Source organism: Cyprinus carpio, chromosome A5 (assembly GCF_018340385.1).
Source record: "Cyprinus carpio isolate SPL01 chromosome A5, ASM1834038v1, whole genome shotgun sequence".
NCBI lineage: Eukaryota > Metazoa > Chordata > Actinopteri > Cypriniformes > Cyprinidae > Cyprinus > Cyprinus carpio.
Window position 1 is genome coordinate 10468475 of NC_056576.1, and position 27220 is coordinate 10495694.

The following is a 27220-nucleotide window of genomic DNA, read 5'->3' on the forward strand; positions in this document are numbered from 1 at the left end:
GGGATGAGCTTTCCCCCTCTTCTAGCCATAATAACATCACCTCCAACCGTTCCTAACTCCATCATCAAGTTTCCCCCTGTATCACCATGTGATGCCTTTGTTGTGGTTGGATCACAGGCCTTGATGGGAAACAGAGTCTCGGCCTCATGAAAGAGCGAATGGAAAAGAAAAAAGAAAAAAAAAACTATAAAATGCAAGTACATCAACAGAAAAAGAAGCTCAGATCAGGAGGAAGGGAGGAACCACTCCACAGAACCAGAAACAAGTGAGTCTTAAAAAAACGGACAGAAGTGGATTATGTGCAAAGAGTTAGTTGCCCTGTTATTATATGTGAAAGGATTCATTGCTAATTGGTTCCATATTGAGTTTGCTGATGCGCTCATCTTTGTAAGGGACCAAGAGAGACTATGTAGCATTGAGAACAGTACAAATTATAAAAATACTGGCCATAAATAAATTAGATTAAATTTGTTGTGTTTGTGACAACTGAAGGCACCAGGATTCACCAGTGACACAATTCTCAATAAAATTCAGCAGAAGTACTGGAGGAGAATAAAAATGTCATTAAAGCAATAGTTCACCCTAAAATGAAAACTGGCATTTCCTCATCCTCATGTCATTTCAAACATTCTTTAATTCGTGGAACATAAAATAAAAAGTGTAGCTGAATACCCTAAATCAGTAGCTCTAAATTAGAAGTGGGGATCCACTAGGGGGCCTCAGCAAACTTCTAAGGGAGCCTTCAGATGACTTAAAATCATTTAGAATAATACACAAGCATCCAAATAAGCCAAAATACATTCAAAAGTCTGATTTCCAGATCTTTTGGAATCTTTATCAGCAATAACAAACAACTGGAATAGTGATGGGGGCTTTAAACATTGTTGTGGTCAGTGGGGTGCTTTGGCCTAAATGCTCTTTTCTATAGACAGTTTCAACGGCAACAACATAAACAAACGTTACTGTGCATGCGTGCTTTTGTGGCCCTAACTTAACTTCCAGTAGACTTCCAAATAGAATCAGTAACAACAGCTAAGTAGTCCCTCAAGAGTAGATTATTTTTGATAAGCAAAATATGTTTGCTGTGTAAATCAGACTTACTGAAAATGTAAATTCATTCTCTGCCAGCAGGAGGTGCTTTAAAGCAGCAGAAACAGATGTTTCCCAGTAACTGCTGTACACAAAGCAGCGCTGAGCTCACAAACACTGCTTTATCAGGCATATAACATGCAAGATGAAATGAAAATGACATCGAAAATTTAATAGACTAATTAAAGATAGTCTTCCTTCAGAAATACAGTAATATAAAAACACCTGCGCCTCATTTTCATTTTTAAACGTGCAGTACATGCTCATGTTTATTCAACAAAGCCTTTTGGAAAATTGGTCAGTTTTGATATTGTGAGCGCCACAAATAAATAAATGTACTGGAAACACATCCCACAGCACAAAACCACCTGAGCCCAACTTCAGTCTACTCATCACTTTAACTTTAACTGTGTTTGTAGATGGCGCCATAGCCAGACTGATAAACAAACACAGACCGGAAGTTAACTTAGGGCCAGGCGCATGTGCCAGATGAAACCTTTAATACAATAAAACTGAATGTTGCCAGACACTTTGGCAAAATAACATAAAAGTGGTCTGTATGACTTTTTGGCTATTTCATGTCTTTCTGAAATCATCAGTAGCTTTGTGTGAGGAAAATACGCCCATTTAAGTCAATATTCACTGCCACAAATTCAAATTTGTCACGTTATAAGTCACATGACACAGCACTGATGTCACATCATTGACACTTTCTTAAGGGAGCTTTTTTTAACTTGTTAACTTTTTTGACAATTGAAATAAAACTGAAATAAAATATCAGTTTTGAATAAGATGAAAAACATGCTATGCAACTAACTGAAATAACATTAGTTTAAGCGGAAGTACTAAAATTAGTAAAATGAAATGAAACTAAAACTAAAAAGAAATCAATCATGTTCTTATATTATGTTCCATGGAAGATAGAAATAAGGTCATTCAGGTTTTGGATGACATAAGGGTGAGTATATGATTTTAGGCTGAACTAACTTCAGCTATAAAGCTGTTTGGTTACTTGAAAAGCAAAATACATCTAATCATGTCGCAATCTTTCTGTGGTTATTTGCATTTTCCAACTTTAAGTCTTGCAGGTAGGCTGTGTGTCTTAATGACTAATGCACTGGGAGGGAGGTGAGGTAATTTGAAAGGACACTGTGCTTCCTTTAGGTCTCATTCTGTGTCACACTGAATGGAATGAGGAGACAATGGCAGAGGCTAAAACAATTTCCCACTCCAACTAGGTTTAGCCAGCCCTGGGCTCAGCTGAGAACGTGGCAGGCCTATGAGACAAGCACAGAAAATGATTATGTATAAAGTGACAGTTCCAAACCATCTGCTCATCCGCCACATCATATGAAACACTCACAGAGTCTGTCTGCCTCAGGGGATGTGCTTTCAAAATGAACAGACAACAATTGGACAAACTTCAACTACAAATAACCACTTTAGGACTGGACACAGAAGCATCTCAACTATATTATCAAAATCAGTTCCCATTAAAAGAACATGATTTCAAGAGATGTATGTGTCATGATGCATCGCAGCTGACATGGCCCCACCAAGGTGGTCTAATAGAGTGCTTCTCAACTGGTGGGTTGTGACCTAAACATTTAAAAGGATGAGTTACAGTATACAAAAAATTCACCCCCCCTCAGAGTTGTCATGAAGGGCAAAATTAGCTATATAGACCAAAACCATTTTTGTACCAGGCTGTAAACATTTTTTTCCCCATTTTAACATGTGGCATCTAAGGGATTGACTCCCTTTTGGGGCCAGTCGATGAATTGCAGTTTTAGTCACTTGCATGTTGATTTCAAGAGAGAGACCAGAAGGTTGCCGCTTGGTAATCATGCATAGTTTTGATAGAATAAATAGGCTTATTTACATCTTCAGTATTCTGGCACAAATGGTCACTTGGTAGAAGCTAGCCAAAATAGACGATTTTGCATGACATCGCTTCATCCTTAAAAACTAAGAACCAAACTACACAAGGTAAAAAAAAAAAAAAAAAACACTATCCATGCTAGTCGTCAACCAAAATTTTGCCATGCGTGGCCAATATTTGACATTTTTCCAATAAGTTTTATTTTATTGCATGTTTGGTGAATCCATTTGTTAGATTTTCTAATCATATATGCATAACCTGCATAAAAATGCCACAGTCCATCCATCTTTATTTAGGGAAAATACTGTAAGAAGATTACAGAATCAAGAAGTTTTAAGTATATTTCTATTTTAAATATAAATCTGTTTATTTTATGGATTTTTTTTTATCAAGTTCAAGTTATTTGTTCAAGTTGATTGATTTTCAAACTATTTATTTCTAATTGTTTTAGTAAAATAAACATAAAATTTAAATTAGCGCAGTATACTGTAGTCCTAAATCGGCTTTATAACGGCTAACAGCCACCCTGCTCTTAAAGATGTCAGGATCAGCCATCAAAAAACAACAAAAAAAAAAACAATCCATATCAGTCGACCACTAATCTAGATAACTTTAAATAGGTTCACATGCAAGGATAATGCGATGACCACAATATATTTTGTACTGTATAACTTTGTAGTTCTGAATTAAAACCAGTATAGAATAACTGGTGAACTACTTTTTCCCAGAGAAAATATTTTCATAACTCTGTTTAAAATAAAGTATCACCTCCCTAAGTTCTTCTCATTCACAAAACCCCAAACTTCAGCAGGACATTCTGTAAAATCAAGCAGGTTCAGAATTGAAGCATCTCAGTGGTACGCTTCAACATTAAACCTGGTTGAACCTTCTTTAACCTCTCCATAACTCACTTATACACTGCACATTATTCAATCCTGTTACCTTTAATGGGAAAAGTGAGCAGTGTGTGCTGCCATGTACTGCCTTTGAAGAGTATAAATAGAATGAGAAACACCTTAAGGCAGGCAACAATTTTAAGGCAATTTTGCTTGTTGCAACTTTCCTGGAAGGTGAGAATTAATTTAAAAAGTCTTTATTAGAGGATGGAAATGCATATTATGGGTTAAAAGGGATAGTTCACCAAAAAAAGTCACCCTAATGTCATTCCAAAGCTGTTTGACTTTCTTTCTTTCTTTTTAAAACAAAAATATCTGAAACATTGTCTTAGCTCTTTTCCAAAGTGGCCAAGTTATAAGGACTTTTATTATATAGGTTTAAGGTTGCATGAAAACAGTGACTAACGGAAAATTAAGGCATGCATGTCTGGAAACATTATGAGAGGGAGTAAATGATGACAAACTGTTCATTTCGGGATGAACTGTTCCTTTAATGTAAACCGCCACAGGAGTTTCTCAGAGGAAAAAACCTGAATGGATGCATATGAGTTGGCTCTGGGTGATGAATAATAAAGGTCTTGAATGAGCAGTCACAGAGGTTTATCTGGTGTGCTGGCCAACACACACAAGTGCCTGACACTGTGAAATTGTTATTTCATGCATAGACATTCTCTCTTGCAGTGGGAATCCTCCAATGCTTTATCTGGTCCCGCAGAGTCCAGCTGGATGAAAACTGTGACAGAATCCACAAGCCTTTGCTGACATCTTTCATCTTCACATACCATACGGGAACAAAAGCTTCATGGGCAGTGACGTGAAAGTGGGACCACAAGAGGTTAAATAAATAAAAGTGGGAATGGCAGACTAACTTGGCGCACGCCACTGACACCACCTCAAACCAACCCTGACAGGAAAGTAAACAACGGGGGAATAACACAGATGAAAGCAGAGAACAATTCCCTTGCAAAAAAATATATTGTGGCTGTACAATGGTACAGTGATGGAATCACATAATACCATGGTCATTTCATACAGTATATACCGTAGTCCATTTTCATATATTGTACTATGGTATTTACAAATTAAAATACCATGGCAATGTAAAACAGTACTTATACCGATGTCAGTGTTATGTATTTGTCATAAACAATCATATTTTTCCCATCAAGTTCTACACAAAAATAGAAAATGATCAAATCAAATGAGTACCTTTAAATGATAAATTATTTAAAAATAATCAAGTAGACAAAAAGTAGATATTACCAGATGTTTATTTATTATTTAAAAAAAAAAAAATTTTGGCCAGATTTTTTTTTTTGTGGGGTGCAAAAATGACTATACTGTGACTTAAGCAATAACATTTAAAAGTTAGTGGACAGTAAGATTTTTTTATATTTTATTTATCAATCTATCTATTTATTTATTTAGTTTGAAAGAAGTTAATTATTTAATTCAGTAAGGTTGCAAAAAAAAACTGAAGACTGCATTTAAGAAGACTCCACTGAAGACTGGAGTAATGGCTGCTGAAAATTCACCTTAGCTATAACAGGAATACATAAAATATATTAAAATATATTAAAATAGAAAACAGTTATTTTAAATTGTAATAATATTTCACATTACTGTTTTTACTGTATTTTTGATCACATAAATGCAGCTTTGGTGAGCATAAGAGACTTCTTTCGAAAATATCATATACACATTTTGCTACGGCATATCAAAGAATACTCCAGTATTACCATGCATTAAAAAACATGATGATAGCATGGCATTCTTCTGTTTGGTCTGAAAGCTCCAAATTGAGTTTGTTTGGGTCACATACATCTGAAATATAAAGCACAAGTCTTGTGCAATACACAAAAGATAAAAGAAAGCAAACTAAACAAACAAAGAGTCTATAAAAAGCCAGACAGTGGAAGAAAAAGGAGGAATGATCTTATTGCCGTCCTTCTCTCCTCAAGTGCCCCAGTTTTCTCCGCAAATTGAGTTTAGCTTGTGAGGTAAATGCGGGTTTAATTTACATTTCCTTTTGTTACAGAGGGGGTCACAAAGCCAAGACTTGTAAAATTAACAGAAAAACAAAGAGATAGCGCCCACGCTAGGGTCATGTTCACTTTCCAGACCTGCTCAAGCCAGCCTTTGAAGTGCAACCCTAACTGCCAAATGAGCCTGCATATAAACACACAAAACAAGAATCTGAGACATGTGTGGGTTGTGTAAGCGTGCACTAATGTACACTGTGCTAATGTACACTGGAGAGCTAAAATATGCCATCTAACTTGTCAGCTTCATCAAAAGTTGTAGATAGCTGCGGTCCAAACGTCCTGAACTGACACCGGTTTCGAGTTCCCTTGTATCCTAGCTCAGTATCAGCACACATCAACATGAACAGGATTTTCAAAGCCATGATAATAAACACGACAGTTCGCTCTCTCTAAAGGGTAAAGCGAGTGGCAACATGTGGGTGTATTCTTATTATATAAAAGCATGCTTGAATAAAACAACTCCTATGAAAGCTAGCGTACAGAGACCTCTAATACAGATATTGTGGTAGTAAAAACATGCATGAATTAGCTTCTTCCCACAGCATTCCTCCCTTTTCAGCATCATCTTCTGTCTCTGCCTCTTGTTCTCCCCATCCATTCATGGAAGGAGTGAAAGAAAAAGAGCAGTTTTAAGCCGTAAACTGCCGTCATGTTGCAGGATTTGTCTGGGAGGACACTAGAGCTCATTGTTCCCACAGGACCTCATAATGCTTGTGTCATTTGCACCCTCTTTCCTACATCAAGACCTCTCAACGGATATCCGCCCACAGATCCTTGATTATTTTAAGAGCTATTACCCAAGAAACCCCTTTGTCTGGAGTTCAAGGACACAATTCTGGAACTAGAAGGAAACTACTAGAATTATTCACTTGGATTCTAGACTTTCTACTGCATTGAATTTAGATTTCTTACAGTAAGCCTTAAAAGGATTGTATAATCATTTATTTATATTGCATCACTACACCATATTGAGTGAATCAATGAATAGTTCGTCCAACCAAATGAATGTGTTCTAAAAACACTGATTCTTTTAAGAATCAGTGTTTAATAGTGAATAGTGAATCACTGAATCATTTACTCAATCGAATCAATTAGTTTAAAATACACAGTGTCCTTTCTGCTGATAATCACACACCTGCAAACACTACAAACAACACCAACAACTTTTCTTCCTTTCACACACATTATCATTACAAGGGCTGATTATCAATTAATAAAGGTTTATTTTAATGCAGTTCCTTCCATAATATCGTGTTATGACTTCAAAACACTTTGAACATAATGCATGATTTGTCAGCTTTTCAGCATTTTGACGTGCATCACTTAATTAGCTCCATATGAATGGCTTTTCAGATGCAGTAAACTTGCTTGGAAGCTCACCTGGTAAAGCACTGCACAGTTGAGCTATGAGTCAAGTGAAACACAGGCAATGATAAAAAGAGTTCAAAGACTTGTATAAGCACGCTAACATGAAATAGTTGCTTCAGCAGATGTGCAAATGTGTCTCAGGTTTGCTTTTGTTAACACTATCAGGTTAAGGTTTAGTAAAGGTGGTACGCTATTTTCAAATGCGATACAGCCTTACAGTTTCATCCCCACTCACTGCGCATTTCATTTCCAAACTGCTGTGATACATACAACAACCATAATAACACATCATAAAACTGCCTGATTCATGTTCATCTGGTTTGGATAAAAGTGAACTCACTGGACATTTCACTTAGAAAGCATCAAAAAACCTAAAAGTGACGTAACATTCAGCCAAGTATGGTGACCCATACTCAGAATTTGTGCTCTGCATTTAACCCATCCGAAGAGCACACACACAGAGCAGTGAACACACACACACACTGTGAACACACACCCGGAGCAGTGGGAAGCCATTTATGCTGCGGCGCCCGGGGAGCAGTTGGGGGTTCAATGCCTTGCTCAAGGGCACCAAAGTCATGGTATTGAGGGTGGAGAGAGCGCTTTACATTCACTCCTCCCACCCACAATTCCTGCCGGCCAGAGACTCGAACTATTTTACAAAAATTCTTCAACAAGCACAGAACATTAACTCAAAAAATCCGTACTGACATGAATCAACTTAATATTATTTTGCAGAAATTCTGTCACAGGTACAGTACATTTTTCCAGTGAGCCTGGGTTGACAACTAAAATAATTTGCAGTATGTTTACACTCTAAAAAACGCTGGGTTATTTTTTCAACCCAAATGCTGGGTTGAGAACGCTAGGTTTTGGGTTGAAAATTGGTCTTGATCATAACCCAGCGGCGCTGTGTTGGGAACGCGGATGTGAAAGAGCGCACGCACGTCACGTTACGTTAACATCGGACGACACCAGTGCGAGAAGTAGTGCTGTCAAATGATTAATCGTGATTAATCGCATCCAAAATAAAAGTTTTTGTTTGCATAAAATTTATACATGCACGTGTGTGTATATATATAAATAATAAATATACACAGCACACATACATATATCATGTAAACAAAAACTTTTATTTTGGATGCGATTAATCGCGATTAATCATTTGACAGCTCTAGCGAGAAGCCAGTGAAAGACATTATGGTAAGTAAAGAATAAAAATGTAAAGTTATCATTCATTGTTTATGTCCGGGAGTGTTTTGAGGTTTCATGGAAGGCAGAAATAAAATAGCTTATATTGAAAAATACGCAGACGCAGTTTTCGCCTCAGAAATGGAGGTCTTAATGGCCTATTTTACTGAATGGAAGAGGTACTTTTGATATAACGTCTGTGAGTGTCTTATGTCATATTTACATAAGATTTTACAATATCTGCACTTTTTGAGGTGTTAATAGACGGTTATTAACACATTTTCATGTTAATTTGTTATCTTGTTTTTTGCGGTTAAACTGAATGTAGTTTCGTAAAGGATACTGCGTTATGTAATAAAGACTAGCATAATTATTTTGAGATTGCTGAAGTGGTAATTGTTTAAAGTAATATTTTACATGTAATATTTCAGACTTGTTGAGCTTGTGTCTTCATTGTGCCCTCGCCGGGAGCTAACTAACGTTACACAGAAGCCTGGTTTTGTGACGAGGAGGTGATTTTCCTAGCTTCTTCAGAAGAGAGGGAAAGACGGTTTTAAAGCAAGTAAACTTCATAATTCCATCATGTTATGTTTTTTTTTTTTTTTTTTACTTAGGCTAAAGGAATGTTTGTTTTTGTAGATGTTGAAAGCCAGAGACATAAGATAACGTCATTCTTTTGAGACTGATGTGAGGTATTTAAATAAATGTTTCTGTTGTCTCCTGCCTGTTTACTTCACATTTTGATGCAACAACAGTGTGATTACATGCTCATATTTCATGAAAACCATTGATGTCTGTGTTTTTCATTGCAGAACTCAAACCAATTTTGGAGTTAAGGACACAGAAGCCTGCTTGTGTGAGGAGGAGGCAACTTTCTTTGGAAGAGACAGAAAGACAGTTTAAGGCAAGTAAACCTCATAATTCCATGTTATAATTTTTTTTTTTTTTTTTTTTTTACTAAGAGTAAAATAATGTTTGTTTTTTGTTTTTATGTATGTTGAAAGCCAGAGAAATAGGAGAGCATCATTCTTTTGAGATTTATGCAAGTTATTTTTAGAAAATAAATGTTTCTGTTGTCTCCTGCCTGTTTACTTCACATTTTGATGTAACAACAGTGTGGTTACGTGCTCATTTCATGAAAACCATTGATTGAATCATTAAATCATTTTCATTGCAGAACTCAAACCAACTTTGGAGTTGTCTGATTTGGAGAGGCCTCATTCTTGGTCTTTTTTTCTTAAAGGAATAGTTCACTCAAAAAATACTTTTGTCTGTCTTTAGAATACAAATGAATATATTTTTAATTTTCTCATCATTTTTTGTTAATCTTTATCAGATGGAAGAGATGTGTTTTTAGCCGATTCTTGAAGATGGCTATGGACCCAGCTGCTCGGATTGAGTTGGGCAGGTCAACTTAACTTAACTAATTGTACAATTATTGTATAATAGTGTTTTTGTATATTTTTATACAATATATAAAATTTACTAAAAAAGTCAAATTTGATCTTAAAAGTTCTATTCAACAAATGTTCAATGCTTTATTTATAAACTCTGTAGCTGTTAATGCCATACTTTTCTGCATTTCTTCTTACATTCATGTTATTTTAAATAAATATTTGCCTTTTAATAGTTATTTTTTGTGTGTAAAAGTGATTTTAAAATGAACAAGATTTGTAGGTTTAATGCCTAGCTCGATTTGGATTAATTTTATCCTAGCAATGTAGTAATTTTAAACCATAAAAAAGCAACCCAGCATGCTGGTTAAACATGAGGTTTAAAAAGGTTCGTCCCTTTTTGACCCAGCGCTGGGTTACAAAATAACCCAAATTGGATTAACTTAAACACACCAGACTTTAAAGTATACATAACTTATTGACATCATATATTTCAAAAGATTAAAGACAAAGTGATTTTTCATGATATGACTCCTTTAAGAGTGAAGCACAGGCTACTTCTCCTTCTCTGCCCTTCTGCACAGCATTACAACACCCAGATGGCCCTTAAAACATTTAGAGCATGATTTACAATGGGGTGAAACATATGTTTAAGCTGTTAGCAAGAGAGAAAACAACTGAGCCGATCAATAATCAGTGCTGTCCGCTATAGATTCTGCTAAAACTCTGAATAAATGTAAAGATTATCAGCCAATGTTCTCTTGCAAGGCCTGAACAGCCAAATGTTTCTATGGAAAACTGGGTTACTAGTTCATGGTTTTATGTATAATTCAAATTAGGACAGTGTTTCTGTCAAATCAGAATTGGTTAACTTTGAGAAATGAGAAATGCTTATGTTACCACATCTCTTCTCTGATGGGAGTACAGTTGAATTATAGAAACCCAAGCTGCCCCGGTTGACTTTCACACAGGCTTTGGGTTTGGCCAGAATAGAGCAAAGCTGGATCAAAGTTTGGATCCACTTGCTTGTAACACCTCAAAGATCTGTGTTGTATATTATTACATGTGTACACACGAACTCGCACCTGTTTTGGATCACCCTGCTTTTGCTCAGGTTTATTGGTATGGCAAGAATGTTAATTATATGTGGTTTAAGGCAGGCAGACATGTGTAGGGTACATTGAAGGGCATGTGTGTGCAACGTTAGACACTCTGATACTGAGAAAGAGTGATTACAGACCACACCACAGCACTGTTTCTGTCTCATGTTACTTTAGGCCAAACAAGCCCAATTTGAAACACAAAAATTCTCCAGAACAAAACCATTGCCTCAAAATTACACCATGTAAAAAAACACTGTAATACCATAGCTAGGTAATGTTAGTGTATGAGTATTAGGTAATTTAGTATTAAAACTGACACCAATCAGAATGGCTTCTTAGGAAACATTCACAAAGGACACTTTCTTACATTTAAACTCAGTGGAGCACAACATAAAAGAAGGTTTCAAGATGTGGTTTTTAAAAGTACAAGTCTGAGTCGGAATTAACTTGGAGCCACTTCTCAGAGTATTTTTTTTTTAGCATCAGTTACTTTTAGAATGGTAAAGCACTTATGCTAAATCATTCTCTGAAAAGTTGTGACCTCAAATTCATCCACTTTAAAACACACAAAGTAAAAATCTAGAAAACAACTAGTTGACCATCCTGACACAACTCTTATATTAACTCTTATATTAATATCCTCCATGTATAACAAACATTGAACTCTGTTCTTTGGTCTTGCTATTTAGCCATAATTAGCATCTACAAAGAGTTTTCAAAAATAAAAGTATGCATACATGATCACAGCATTTGAGAATGAGTTATTTGGGCACTGTTGTTTTCTGTTAATGCAACATTTTCGATGTGTTTCTGAAAATGTTATATAATGTAAGAAGAAAGGTAGAAAACATGTACATTATAACATTTATAAGGATGAACCAAATAAAATGTGCACATTAATTTTTTCCTTGATAGCGCTGCCTGCAGTGAACCTAAAGCCAATGTCAAACCTATGGAGTATTTTACTTGCTCCACTGAAGCCCCAATTAAACATGGAACAATGAGGTTTGGAGGGGAAATACTTAATTTGATTTTATTCCATTTTATAATTTTCTAACATGTCTGAAAATCTCTCCCAGCCATGTGTTTTCATTAAAACTAATTACACTGAATGTTGTGTGGGACCGATTTACTTTGTAAAAAGGAAGATGAGTGGTTACCACACACGGCAGGTACAGACATTGCCCAAAAAAGCTCAATAATCTCACGCCTTTTCCCTTAGGAGAGAATCAGCTCATGCATGCGTGTTGCACAAACATCCACCATCTGTGACCAATGTTTCCTGCAAGCTGTAAAGTAAAAGACTGCCCCTAAGAGCTGTTCTGAGAGCAATTATGAGGCTACATCTACTAAGCAGATGCTTTTATTCAGAAAGTTATGGATTAAAACAATAAATTATAAACAAAAATTAGATTTTTGCATGTTCTAAAAAAATGTGAGTGGTACTTGCCTCTGTAAAACTCATCTCAAGGTTGTTAGGGTATTGCTGTGAGGTTGCTACAGGGTTCTAAGTGACTGAGTGGATTTTAATGGACTGCTGGGTGGTTGCTAGGGTGTTCCGGTAGATTGCTACAGAGTTACTTACAGGCTAAAGTCAAAAGAGTTCAACCCGCAAACATCTATGATATTCTGGTCTATAAACATTGATAATGGCTCAGGTCCTTCTTTCAGTGTTTTCCATCGGCCAGGTGAAAATTATAAAATGCTAATAGGAATGTAATGATTCACAAAACTCACGATACGATTCATGATACTGACTTCACAATACGTTTTTCTCACAATATTTTAAAGCAAATGATATTGTAACTTTGATTCTCGCCGTTGCCGTTGGCGCCATGTTGTAAAGATGCTGTTTCGTTGTTAAAGCGAAAATACTTTGTTTGGTCTTCCAAATTACAAATTATAAATGAAAAGGTGTCCTTTTATTGTTTCTCAGACAAAAAGCTGCACATTTCTTTGTAAAAATTAAAATATGTCAAATAACAAACCTAAATTGAAATTTTAAAACAAATCCCAAATCAAATAAATAAATAATATAAATAAAAGGAATCTCTTCATATGAGCAGACTAAGCCTTTGCCTGTGCGCTATGCAGGCAACCACTGCATTTCAATCACAATCCAAACAAAGGTGCTGCATACAGTACATGCAGCCTGAGCAGTTTTTAATTTAGATTGTATAATTTCAAAATTAAAAGCAAAAACAGAATGGTATGACTTCAGCTTTGTGAAACTATAATACATAAAACATCTGCATGAAAAAAAAGGAAATAGGAATATCTCACAAGTGAACAGGTGTTAAAAATTATATTTGGAAAGATAAACATCAGATAATAACTTAATTAATTAAAGTAAATCATTTATGTCAAATAGATTAAGCTCATAAAAATGTTTGGAAACCCCAGCTCTAAATCACTATATAACATTATCTTTCCCTACACAACATAAATTTGGACATTCTAGCAGACAAGTCAGCATTGTTCACTTCACTTTACCATTTTTTCCTCGTCTTTCTTTTTTGTTGTATAGATGGTCTGATATTGGTATCATTCCCCATATCAGGTCGCTTTCTCAACAGTCTAAAGAAACACCATATGAAATGTGCCTTTCGCAATCTGAAACAAAACAAAAGCAGCCTCACAAGACACACAATCATCAATATCTTGCTTTCTCCCACTGCAGACAGTAAAACCTGCTCCAATTCAGCTGCTCAAAGATAATAGGAAAAAACAAAAGAGCAGGAAAAACAGATGGAATAGCGAGAGAGAGAGAGAGAGAGAGAGAGAGAGAGAGAGAGAGAGAGAGAGAGAGAGAGAGAGAGAGAGAGAGAGAGACAGAAGGCGTGAGAAAGAAAGTCCAGGGCATCCCTGTTGTCCTTTCTGAGAACGGGATCAGTTTCATGGATCTATTGAGGACTCGGAGATCCAGTTACATGGCACTAAGAGTGACCTGCTTGAATTGGACCTGAGGAAGGATTCTATGAGTCCGCTGTTGAATAGGCCTCATTCATCCTTAATACACAGAAAAGAGACTATGCCAGCATTGAGATAAGATAACCAGCCATTGAACCCTGCTGATTTCAAATACAGAAAAACAGTTAAAATAAACTAATCAAAATGGCCACAAACTGAAGCATTAAAGTGATAATTCATCCAAACATCATTTGCTCATAAGCCATCCAAACCTTTAGGACTTTCTTTCTTCTGTGGAATGCAAAAGCCGATATTCTGAGCCTTTTACGGTTTTTGTCAATATAATGAAAGTCAGTGGGGTGGGGTCCGAACAAAAGTGTACCTCATTCCTTTGCATTATATTGAGAAAAAAATAAAAAAAATAAATAAATAAAAACATTTAAAATATTTTCTTGTGTGTTCTGCAGAGGAAAGAATATCATACAGGTTTAGGGGAACAAATCATGACAACATTTTTATTTCTGGGTAAACCATCCCTTAAAATCAAAAGTTTATGGACTCTTTTCAAGTTAAACGACTCTCACTAAATGAAACATGGTTGAAAGTTTCCGAGATGAATAAAGTAGCTTAAATCTCATTTAATTGCAAGTTAGCTTGAACTGCAAAACACAAAGTTATTTCATCCCCACCACAAGTATCTGACCCTCCACAATGATCTTCCTGTTTGTTCCATGTCACAGTTTCCTGCGGAAAGAAAAGGGAAGGTGACAATTTGCTTCTTTGCCACAAAAGTCTTTTTGGGCTCTCGAGCAAGTGTATTCGGGGAAGGACAGCCCGACGGTTTTATTTTTTGCCTTTCTCTTTTCCTTTACAGCTCTCTGGCCGGTGGTGGGGAACCAAAGTCAACGTTCACATAACAGAGTTCACAGGACAGGTCACATCCCTCTCCGTGGCAATTCAAGATCCTACTATTATGATATTGGTCATGGCTTTTGAAATCATAGCTGTACAAAACACCACATAAGTACATGTTTGCTTGTTTGAAAAGGTTCATATTTGGTCTTCAGAGATGTGGGAATGTTAGAGGACTTCCTTCAGATAATGGGCAGTTTCCACTACAACTGGTAGCATCTCTTCAGTGCGTTTGCCAAGCATCTGCTGACTTTACCGCCATTTAAGGAGCCCTAGTGAATAAACTCTTGTACTACTGCATTTTAAATGTTCTCGGCTATATTACATGGCCAAACAAAGATTAAAAGCCCTTCAAACACACGCCATCTAATCTCATTCTCCCCTAGAGAGAACTGGAGCAACCCATTACAAAAACGCTGTTGCTTTCAGAAGAGCATTTGCTTGGCTCAGCAGTGTAGATAACTACACTCACGGCCTTGAGCATCCAGACAGATCCGTTTGCATGCTGGTGGCACTATTGTTTGTTTTAGCTGTTCCACTTTTTGTCCTAAGCACTGCTGCAGTGCTAGATACTGTATGAATTTTAATTTAGCCCTAAAAACCAATAGTCGTTTGGAAAACAGTCATTATCTCATTATACAATTTTCATTTGCTATTTTGCATTTTTCCTAAAGAGCTCGCCAGGCACTCACTATGCAAATGGCTAAAATTTTGATTCTAAACCAATTGTTTGCTTCTTTGATATGAATTCATTGTTGAGTGCACAAGCCTTTTTTTCACTGTTAGTTTAAGAGTGTGAGAAAATTCCAATTGAACATGACAAGCTCTGTCTCCAGGCATTTGCAAATGTCAGAGAGAAGCGAAGAAGCTTGTGAAGCTTGCACACACGTAACAGTTTTCAGATCAAAACCGCAGAGATGCATATAAGAGGGAGGACAATGACAGGGAGTACAGGAGAGCTTTGCTACAGAATAAATGAAGGCAGACTTAGTTGTAAAAATTGTAGCAACACTAATTAAAAATGCTTTCAGTGATTTAATGAATGAACCACTGTACTATAAATAATTGAATATTATATACAATTAAAAATCATGTCAATGAACAATAGTTTACATATTAAAATAATATTAATATTTATATCACAAAATGATTTATATAAATATATAATATTTAGTCCGTATAATTAAAATATTTTATATATTAAGTTATATTTAATTATCATATCACTGCGAATCATTGACATAATAATTAAATATAATTTAATATATAATATTAATAAAAAGATTGTTTATGTATTAAATTATTTTTAATTAGGAGTGGAAAATGTTTTATATTTTAATATACATTTAATTATAATACCACTAAGAAATGGTTAGAAGTTAAATATTTTAAATTTATATTTTATACAAAAATAATTCATGTCAATGAATATGGTTAAAATTATATTTTATTATTATATCATTGAGAAATGGTTAATTTAAAAATGATATGAACCATTTTTCATATATATATATAACAATGAAAATACAAATGATATTTATAAATTATATTACTAAAATGTATTGAATGATATTTAATTATTACAGTATTATCAGTAAATATATATAATGTCAATGAAAATGTTTTTTTTTTTATATATATTAATTATTAGATCAATAAAAATACAGAATTTTCATCAAAAATAAATACATAGCGTGATACTATATAAGCTTTGTGAAAATGAATAAACAGGCGCACATCCACAGACACGGGTACAACTGCCTGACAGCTTAATGTTCCGCTGTCTTCCACTGCTCCTTTGAATTAGACAGGGCTGATATGACAAACCTAACCGAGGCGTTGCTCTCCCTATATCGCTTTCTTTCTCACTCCCGCTCTTCACACAGCTATCATTCCTGTCAGGTTTTATCAGCTCATTCAAAGTCGGACAGGAGTTACTCACTTTGCCACTCAGTTTTATCGCACTGCAGGCACAGAGTTATCAGACCCTGACAGCTGGATCTGGAACATGACACATCTCAAAGAAAATAATCACATCTGTAATAGAAAACATATGTCCCATGTTTCTCAATGCACTAATGTAACATCATCAATAGTTAACGTATGCGTCAAGGACCTTTAATAATTACAGATGATATCTTCTCTTATTTATTTCTCTTATTTCTCCAGACAAATCCTCTGCACAATCTGACCTGTGTTGCAGCCTGGAATAAACCCAGCCTGGTTTTTCGTCTGACCAGAGGAGAAATGGCCCCTCAACTGAGCCTGGTTTCTTCCAAGGTTTTTTCTCCATTTCTGTCACCGATGGAGTTTTGGTTCCTTGCCACTGTCGCCTTTGGCTTGCTTAGTTGAGGACGCTTGACTGATTGTACAGACACTACTGGAAGAGAACTGAACTGGATGATATCACTGAATCATCAATGAACTGATTTCAGCTGGAAAAATTTCTCTTTTTTTAATGTCCTCTTGGATTATTGACAAACTATTTATCTGTTTGACACTGTAAAGCTGCTTTGACACAAGCAGTATTGTATAAAGTGCTATATAAATGAAGTTGACTTGATTTAATCATAATCTGGATTATTTTTTGGATTTGTATCATGATGCCATTCTTCAGTGCCTCCAGATCGATTAGTCATATGAAGGCACTAAAAACAGTGAGAAGAAACAAAGGTGACCAAAAACATTTGTCTGCAAGTGTTATAACTGAAAAATATGGGTTTATATATATATATATATATATATATATATATATATATATATATATATATATATATATATATATATATATATATATATATATATTATATATATATATTCATTAATTTCTGAATTTAATTAATCAACCAAATGTTTCAGTAAATCAATCCAGATTTATTTAGTGATTCGTCACTCAAAAATTCCATGTGTAGCATTTTTCATATATTAAAGAAATAAATATTATTTATTAATTAGTGAAGTGTATAGCAATTTTAAAAAAACCCTCTCTGAGAAGTTTTTAGATTCATCGCCTACTGCTCAAACATGCTAAAGCTAAAAAGAAGAAAAAACTCACTAATCAACCTCACTCACGGACTAACGACTAGCTGATCATCCTGACCCATCCCTACATGACAGCAGATAGATATAGCTGACCTTTTGACCTGTACAGACTCCACAGGGCGCCAATTGGAGGTCAACAGGAAGTCGTGAGTGGATGGCATGGGCTGTTACATCCTGAGCCAAAATAAATGGCCGCAGACAGAAAACGGCAGCATGGGAGGCGGCTGAGGTATTCTTTCTCTTGCCAACTTTATACAAGCACATTCCAAATTCATGTTTATAAATATGGATATTTTTCTAAACTAGGCATCTGACATATCTCAGCATGTTGGATACCGTGATAGTGGTTAAGCAGATCTCAATCTCTCTCTCGCCTCTCACTGACCTTTGCGTACTTCTGAGAAAATAACAGTGTCAGATATAGCTTTAGCAAAACACAAAAATTCCTGTGTACAATGGAAAAAAAATAAAAATGCAGGTTTGAGACCAGTTTTGCCCTTTTGCCCTAAATGCAAAAGATAAATGTGATTAGGGCATTGTGATATTTCCAACTAATTAAATGGTTAGCAAAATCATTAACATTAGAGAAAATATTAACTACATCCCAATCAACAGGCTTGTGTTCACTGTCTATAGACAGCATGTTAAATCGTAGCCTAAGATAAAATACTTTTTAATAGCCTTTAAAAGGAATGATTAGCAGATGCCACATTAGGTGAACTGGTTTGAACAGGTCTGAGCAGGCATCAGGTACAGAACCAAAGCTCCTAACTACCCATAGGTCAACTAATGCTTGACCTTTGACCTATGGTGTAACATCAAACAAAAGAGAGAGGGACACAGATGACCATCATAAATCTCCCATATACACCCACATACCATTAGCAAACTTTATTCTATGCAATCCAGTATGTGTTAAACTATAATAAGTTTAAAAATTATAAGGATTGCAGTTCATAAGTACTGAGAAAGTCTCTAATTAAACGTATGAAAAGATTACTAGATTAAATTAATTTGTAAATTGGATTAATTTGAAAATCAAATCAATCAAATTTTTCAGTGAATCAATTCAGAACGGTTCAATGATTTCACTCAACAATTCACAGAATTCCATGTGCATTTTTCAAATATATATATATATATATACAAATTTATATTATATATATATATATATATATATATATATATATATATATATATATATATATATATATATATATATATATATATATATATATGTGTCCAAATATACTACACCGAATATACTAAAACGGTTCTATTGTGAAATATTATTACAATATAAAATAACTGTTATCTGTTTTAACAGATTTTAAAATTTTTAATTATTCCTGTGATAGCAAACCTGAATTTTCAGCAGCTTTTTCTCTAGTCTTCTGTCACATAATCTTTCAGAAATCATTCTAATATGCTGATTTGGCGCTCAAGAATTGTCAATGTCGAAAAAAGTTGTGATCTTTTTTTTTCAGGATTATTTGATGTATAGAAAGTTCAAAAGAACAGATCTAAAAATTTTCCAACAATTTAAATGTATTTACTGTCACTTTTGATCAATTTAATACATCCATGCTGAATAAAAGTATTAATTTCTTTTTAAAAATCCCATTGGCCTTGAAATATATATATATAGGCTGAAAAACGATTGCCTGTTCCTAGTGCGTAGCAAAGCTTGGATAATAATTTGGTCTTGGTAGAACTGGATGAGAAATGTTTCAGTTCATTTAGCCTCTTTTGGCACCTCACATCCCAGCCGAACTTGGCATTCAGGTATTGTCATTAACACATGACGTGTTGTCGGCTTATTTTCTGCTTAGTTTCCCATAGAAACAGAGTCAGAAACAGGATTGACAGAAGCGACCACAGGCTGTGTCTCTGTCCAGAGGAGAAGCGCGGCCTGTATACTGTGTCACTTTTGGTTACAGAGGCATCTTTGTGTTCCATGTTTCTCGGTGGTTGGTTCTGGATCGGATCAGCTGGGTGGGTAATTACAGCCTGTTGTGTGTAAATGTGAGGATATGCTGGCAGGAAATGGGTGGAAGGATTTCTGGGAAATGTAGGGACCAAAGGAATGCCAGTGCCCTCTGAAACGACGGTCTCTGATGTGGGTAATTCTGTTGCTAAATTAGAAGAAGCACTCTCAGCTAACCACCTCTACACCACAGATACACAGAAAGATATGTGAGTGGACACATGGTCTGTGGTTAGGCATTATGAGGGCCCATGTATTGATTCAAAATCACTATCACTTTATTAATATTAGAAATATGAATTTTAGTCGAATGAAACCAAAGTCAGAGATCTCAAACTAACTCCAATATATGTTTTGTAAATAAATAAATGTCAAAAAAAGAAGAAAAAAAGGAAAAAACAAAAAGGAAAGAAATGTCATATGCTCACCATTTATTTGCATTTATTGGATAAAAATGTATAAAAACAGCAATATTGTGAAATATTATTACAATAATTAAAAAAGTTTTCTATTTGAATATTTTTTTTTTAAATGTCATTTATTCGTGTGATGGAAAAGACAAATTTACATTTAAAAAAACTGAATCTTTAAATTTACTGTGAAAAAATGAGTGAGTGATATATTAACGTGAGTGAGCTATTAAACTTTAAAATGTATTTATTTTATTTATTATTTTATTTCAGCATATTTTATTTTAAGCAAAGTTATGTTTAAAAAATAAATTTCATATCAATTAACAAATCAAACATTTAATCTCAATTAAAAATAAAACATATCATCAATAATCAAAATTTATACAAATATTAAAATATATTAAAATTTTTTGTATATATATATATATATAAATATTTTTTTTTTACTGCAAAACGAGAAATTTACTGATTTACTGACATTTATTTTTACAGTATCAGGCAGCTGATACAACCTCTGCGGTAAAAAAAGCTACTTCTGTAGATATTGAATGAACTATTGGTGTAAGCTGGTGTACATAGACATACAGTTTGAAATGTTTTCACACAAACACATGCACACATAACACACATATACATTAAGGTAAACATGCCACAACAAGCACGTTTCACAGGAAAAACTAGTCAGCGCTTCAAATGTTCTTAAAAGCATTTTATGTGGATGAACAAGAACAAACAAAAGCAAGAAAAACATTTTAATCCCTAAAAAAAAAAGAAATCATACACTTACAGTCTTAAAATAATAGTCATGAACTCCAAAGGGGTCAATGCAGCAGTACTATAAAAACAAGTACACAAAATAAAGAAAAAGTAAAGGAAGTGATTAAAGGAACAGAGAAAAAGTTTTTGCCCTGCCCACATTTCCGACCACCTGGCTACTGTTTCCCTCCCAAGCCATACTTCACTGTCAGAGTGGCTTTGGGTGAAGACACAAGACAAAGCAAAGGTGCTTCACTCCAAACAGCTCTGGCAAGAAAAGTAGGAGGAGAACAAGAGAAATAGACAAGATCGAGAGAGAATAAAAATTGAGGAGAGAGCTAGCCAGCAATGGCAAGCAGCCGAACAGCAGGAGAGAGATGATTCCAGAACCGAATAAGAATCTGTCAAACAGACACTAATGCAATATGGCAGCAAATCCTCCTTTAACACTTTCAGCAATGGCAGCATCATGTGGTTTTATCATGCTTTAACTGACTGACAGTGATGTAGTCGACTGATCTTGATTTCCTGTAACAGATGACAGTTTGGATAAAATATCATGCAGTATTTGGATGCAGGATCTTCTACAGTAGGCTACAGTAGAGTAGAGTGGTTGCGTTCTGGAGTTTCCTTTTCAGCTATGTTACAAGAAAAGACAAAATTTATTCAAAGAGTGTCTATAGATGAAGTGCTGATTCAGTTGATCTCATGCTCAGGAGCAAAACTAACTTTAAACGCTGCTGATTGTGATCAGAGATCTCTTTTCAGATAACTCCAAATTCATTTCTCACAATTGGTCGGGACCAATTAGCCACATGGTGCTTGCTTTGCCTTTTGAAATGAAATGAAAGATGAAACTATCACGACAGACAAGGCATGACATGGATTTAATAACTTAAGCAAAATTGCTGACACTTTGAAGTCTTCAGTTTGCCCTTCAGCCATGACCATTCCATTCATTTTAACAATCAGCACATTTTGCTTTCATAGAAAATTTTCACAGCAAAACAAGTATCGCCACGTCCAAGTTAAAGGGGGGAGGCGGTTACCAACGCATCTGTCTTTGCATCTGAAATAAAGTCTTCAGCAGAAACGAGAATGACATCATAAACCCCTCCTAGCTCTGGGAACTACTTCATTCTAGTCAACAACGTCTATCAACTAAACCCAAATCCACTTTACATGAGGCAAGCTCCTGTCTGGTCCCTGAATAATTCTGACTCTATTCATTTAATACATTTTTTCATCTGAGGAAACACAGACATGGTCTCTGGCCTTGTCAAGGTGTTGGTACAAACTGCATGTATCTCTTAGATATGTTTAAAGGAAGAGTCCACCCAAAAATGAAAAGTGGCTGAAAATTGATACACTCTCAGGCCATTTATGATGTAGATGAGTTTGTTTCTTCATCAGAAAAAATGTGGAGAAATTCAGCATTACGTCAGTTGCTCGCTAATGGATCCTCTGCAGTGAATGGGTGCCATCAGAATGAGAGTCCAAACAGCTGATAAAAACATCACAATAATTCACAAGTAATCCACACCACTCCAGCCCATCAGTTAATTAAGTCTTGTGAAATGAAAAGCTGCGTGTTTGTAATAAATAAATGCATCATGACATTTTTAATTTCAAACCCTTGCTTCCAGCTAAAGTACGACTCCTCTTTCCATGATATTGCTTTCTCACAGCTTTTCATTTTTAACTGATGGACTAGAGTTGCATTGATTATTGTGATGTTTTTATCAGCTGTTTGGATTCTCATTCTAATGGCACCCATTCACTGCAGAGGATCTATTGGTGAGCAACTGATATTATTCAATGATAAATTTCTCAAAACCTGTTCCAATGAAGAACTCATTTACTGTACATCTTGGATGACCTGAGGATGATTAAATGTTCAGAAAATGTAGATTGTTGGTCGTACTGTTTCTTTAAAAGCAAAGGAGCAGATCATTTCAATTCATGCAATATAAAGAAAAAGGCAACAAATTGAGGGTTTTCTGAGGACAGCAATGCATTTCTCTCTATTAATGAAAACCCACAGACACTGTGCCATCCTTCAAATGCCTCACAACTTTATTTAAGCTGTAAAGTGCTTCATCATTCACAAGCTTTAATCTGCATGTCTTATCGCACATAGTAATTTCAATTCACATTCAGTCCTTTTCACTCATCAAATACTGATTTGCAGAAAAGAAGAACTGAAGGGCCTAACAAATGCGCCAACTATTGTGACTCTCTAAAACACCTCAACAGAGCAAGTGCAAGAATACATGGACCTAATAATTCATGCAATTAATCAAATAATCATATTCACAAATTGAGAGCAAAGAGTGCAAATTGTTGCTCTGACTCATTGTTGAATGATTTTCACTATATTCTACATGGAAACACAAGGAACATGCAATGAGCCATCAAGTAATTTCACTAAATTATGTTTTTCTGCAACACATTCAAACTTCTGGCAGGATGGACATGTTACTACATGCCTCATTAATTATTACAGCACTAATTAGCATGAACTTGTCATAATTAGCCACCATGTCACAAAATGGTAGAAAAAACCTGTAAAGAGGAATAGGTCACCACAAAGCCTGAGCAATTATTATGAATGTGTTCTGGAAAGCAGCTTTAAATACATTGCTAATGCATAGGTATACTATAGACGGCAGTGCTTACGCATCGCCCAGATAGCCTAACCTGTCATTTGAATCAAAAAAGGCTATAATTAAAAAAAAAATTAAAAGAGAGCGTAGGGGATTTGCTTCTGAGACTTGAAACACAACACAAATTACAGCTTATGCTGGTAGTGAAGCGATGCAGCGACCCAGAGCACTCCCATTGTAATCAATGCAAGCGGCTTGTGCATTTCAGTCAAGTCAGCTTCACTGATTACAGGGTGATTTTTTTCAATTACAGTTACTTTTATCTACCTGAAATCTAGCAAAACAAAATACTTTTAAACCATGTTACCACATTCATATAAACCTTCAAGTTAATATTAGCACAGCGTGTTTCAGTATTTCAGATTTTGGTAAAAAGGTTGGATAAACTTTTGACTTGCTAACACAAGTTAGCAAGCAATTATCTTCACACTTATTACAATAACAAAAGAAAGAGACTGATAATAGGGTTTGATGATAACACCTAATAATTATATTCTACATCAAATTTTCCATTTTCTAAAAGACAGAAGAGATCCCTAAAATGAACTTGATTGGTGGACTGGTTGCTGACGTCACAATTCCATCCACAACTCTGGAAAACATGTTGCACTTGCTTGCTGTTTATCTGGTAACAAGTTTGCTTTATGTGGTCATTTCTAAATATCTAAATAAACATTTATTTTGGCTATTGCATATAGACAATATGCAGTTCATTGTGCCTAACTCCTGATGTTTATCTGATGAAGATGGATTTATGATACAATTAAAAGTCTCAAGTTCACCTCAGAGAAAGGTGTATTGGATGTACAATTTGAGATTTGTGGTTTCTAAGTGAAAATAATCTGTTGGTGAGCTTTCAGCTTTCAGCTTTCAGCTAGGCTACTGTGTACAATATGAAAAGAACATAACTTGCCTATACAAAACAAGCTGATTAAATTGTTTGAAAGAAAAACTACGGTTACCATGGTACATTTTTGTAAAGGATTTCATACCTGTCCTGAAAACTGAAAATACATTAAAGCATGCAAACACAGTAAAGTAGGAAGTATATTATAGTATTATATTTGTATAAATATAATATTAACAGCATCTATCTATCTACACACAGCTAACATTTTTGTTAGCAAGTCATACTTATCCAGCTATCCAAAAAGGTTATCTTCATGCATAATTACAATACACATAATATTAAATAATCGAAGCGATCAAAGAGAGTTTTGGTAATTATTTAGCGCTAAATGGATTGTGTGATTCATAAAGCTGAACCCGAGGCAAGACAAGGCAAGAAAAGTGACAGAACGCGCTGCACATCTCGAGACTGGAGTCGGGACAATGCGGGCGCAACGCAATGCACTAGTGTAACAAACATCTCATAAAAGACCTACAACCACCAGATTGCACAAAGTTACAGTTCATGAGAGTTGAGAACTAACCCGATTCGAACTGGTCTGAAGCAGACGCACTGAGGCAGGCAGCAACGAGCAAAGCTGCGATTCTCCACGATTCCATCGCTCTTCTGTAGTAGGCTATAAGAGATCGGAACACCTTCTCTTCCTCTCTCCTCGCAGGTGAAGTGTTTCGAGTCCAGTCAGGTCAGTCGAGCTGATGCAGTGAGCAGTTGAATGTCATGAAATCTCGCTGCGCGTCCGCGTTAAGAGCGTCTGAACTTCTAGGCAAATCAGCGCTGCCCCAGACACTCACACACAAGACAGATAGCAAAAAAAGTAGGGATCCTATTTCAAATCATGTGACAGGAAATCGGGGCAATAGATTCAACCTGCCCCATGCATGGGGCATATACAGTACCTGTTGCGCGCAGTGGGATGGCCAGAAATCCAATAGTTGTGAGCGAGACAACACGAAGAGTTAAGAAAACAATCCCCGAAGACTTTTAAATCCCTGATAGATAGATAGATAGATAGATAGATAGATAGATAGATAGATAGATAGATAGATAGATAGATAGATAGATAGATACTGTTTTGTAAATAAAATAAATAAATTGAATACATGAAAAAAGAAATGACTAAAATTTTTTATATTTACTATGATAAATATTGCTTGTGCAATTTTAATGCTTGTGCAACACATTAAAACACACACACACACACACACACACAAAAGAATAAAACATAAAATTAAAAAATATTATTTAATAATATACTTCGGTTTTTTACATTTTTTTATTTGAAAGTATCAAAGGAGCAGTTTCATGTCTGTCCTTGTATTGTTCACTGGGCTAGAAAGTGTACTAAGAAATGAAATACTTTTTAGAGAGAATAATTAGTACAGTAATCTAATTACACTGATAAAGAAGTAATTATTATCATTACTTTTTTAGAATAACTTACCCAAAACTGTTAGAGTTCATTTAAAATAATTTAGAGTACATTTTAATCAAAATACTATTTGAATCAATCAAACAATCAATACATGCATGAAAGGTAGTTTTATGGTTATGTAAATTATTCCGAGTTAATATTTGCCCTCTTTCTGTGTTGACATAAACAGGCTGAATATAATTTAAATGTAAATTTCAAGCCTGACAGCCTTCTGTGGTAAATAATGACACTGTTCACTGGAACAGAAGCCTCATTTCAATGTCATACATTCAGCATCAGTTGTGCAGAATGTCTCTCTCTAGTGGGAGAACACATGCATGGAGGATCCATTACCTCAGTCTCCAGTGCAGAGCATGCAGGGGACAGCAGCCATAACAGGCTTCTTCAGTGACTTCATCCACCGCTGAAATTAAAACGAACTCACCCAAAACCCCAAACGGCTTGGTAAAAATAACACTCGCTGTCTGTTGCCTTTTTTTTTGGTTGGGTATGAAAGTGACCATAAGGGAGTGAATCATCAGCAGGATGGTCGGCACACTGTAATACAGAGCTGGCTTGAAGGTGTCCTAATTTGTCTACAGATGATATGTAGGCTTGATCCAGTAAACGTACACCCCCCCCCTCCCCACAAAAAAAAAAAAAAAAAAAAAAAAAAAATAGATTAGATTACATTTGTCTCTTGTATCAGCAAAGTCAATGCTCTCACTTAAAAGACCATGTGACTACGTCAAAATGTGATTGTCGAGCACAAACAATACTTAGGTGTATTCCAAATAGTTAGATGTGTCAGTGTCTTCAGCCTTTGTCTGATGTTTGTAAGTATATGATAATTATAAGCATTTGCAAGAGAGAGGACACAATACCTTTCCTTATAATGGTAAATAATTTATTGATTTTATTTTTTATTTTCATATAACTTTAAGGGTTTGCAGTTATTTTACTTAAATGAATATATGAATACACTATCATTTTTTATATATATATTTAATAGATTGTATATATTTATATTCTAAAACTATAATAATAATAATGTGTGTGATATGCTTGTTTTGTGATGTATATATTATTTATAGTAATTAATTTTACAGAGTAAATGAAAGTTGTAAATGTGAACTATGTATGTATGCATACACACACACACACACACACACGCTTACACATCTACAACATATATAAATATAGCTAAATATAACTTCTAGAGATCAAATATGAGACATATTAAAA

General features: G+C 35.1%; 1 protein-coding gene across 2 annotated transcripts in view; it reads right to left on the bottom strand.

Annotated features, from left to right (window-relative positions):
* The window catches only part of kremen1 (kringle containing transmembrane protein 1), a 55221-nt gene extending 29753 nt beyond the window's left edge, over positions 1 to 25468 (bottom strand). Inside the window, exon 1 of one of the 2 annotated variants that reach the window (XM_042753543.1) lies at positions 25088 to 25468. In XM_042753543.1, the coding sequence (XP_042609477.1) occupies positions 25088 to 25163 (76 nt within the window). In that variant the 5' untranslated portion in view covers positions 25164 to 25468. The remainder of the gene's footprint in view (positions 1 to 25087) is intronic. The other variant, XM_042753533.1, reaches the window with a different exon arrangement.
* Positions 25469 to 27220: the final 1752 nt, after the last annotated feature.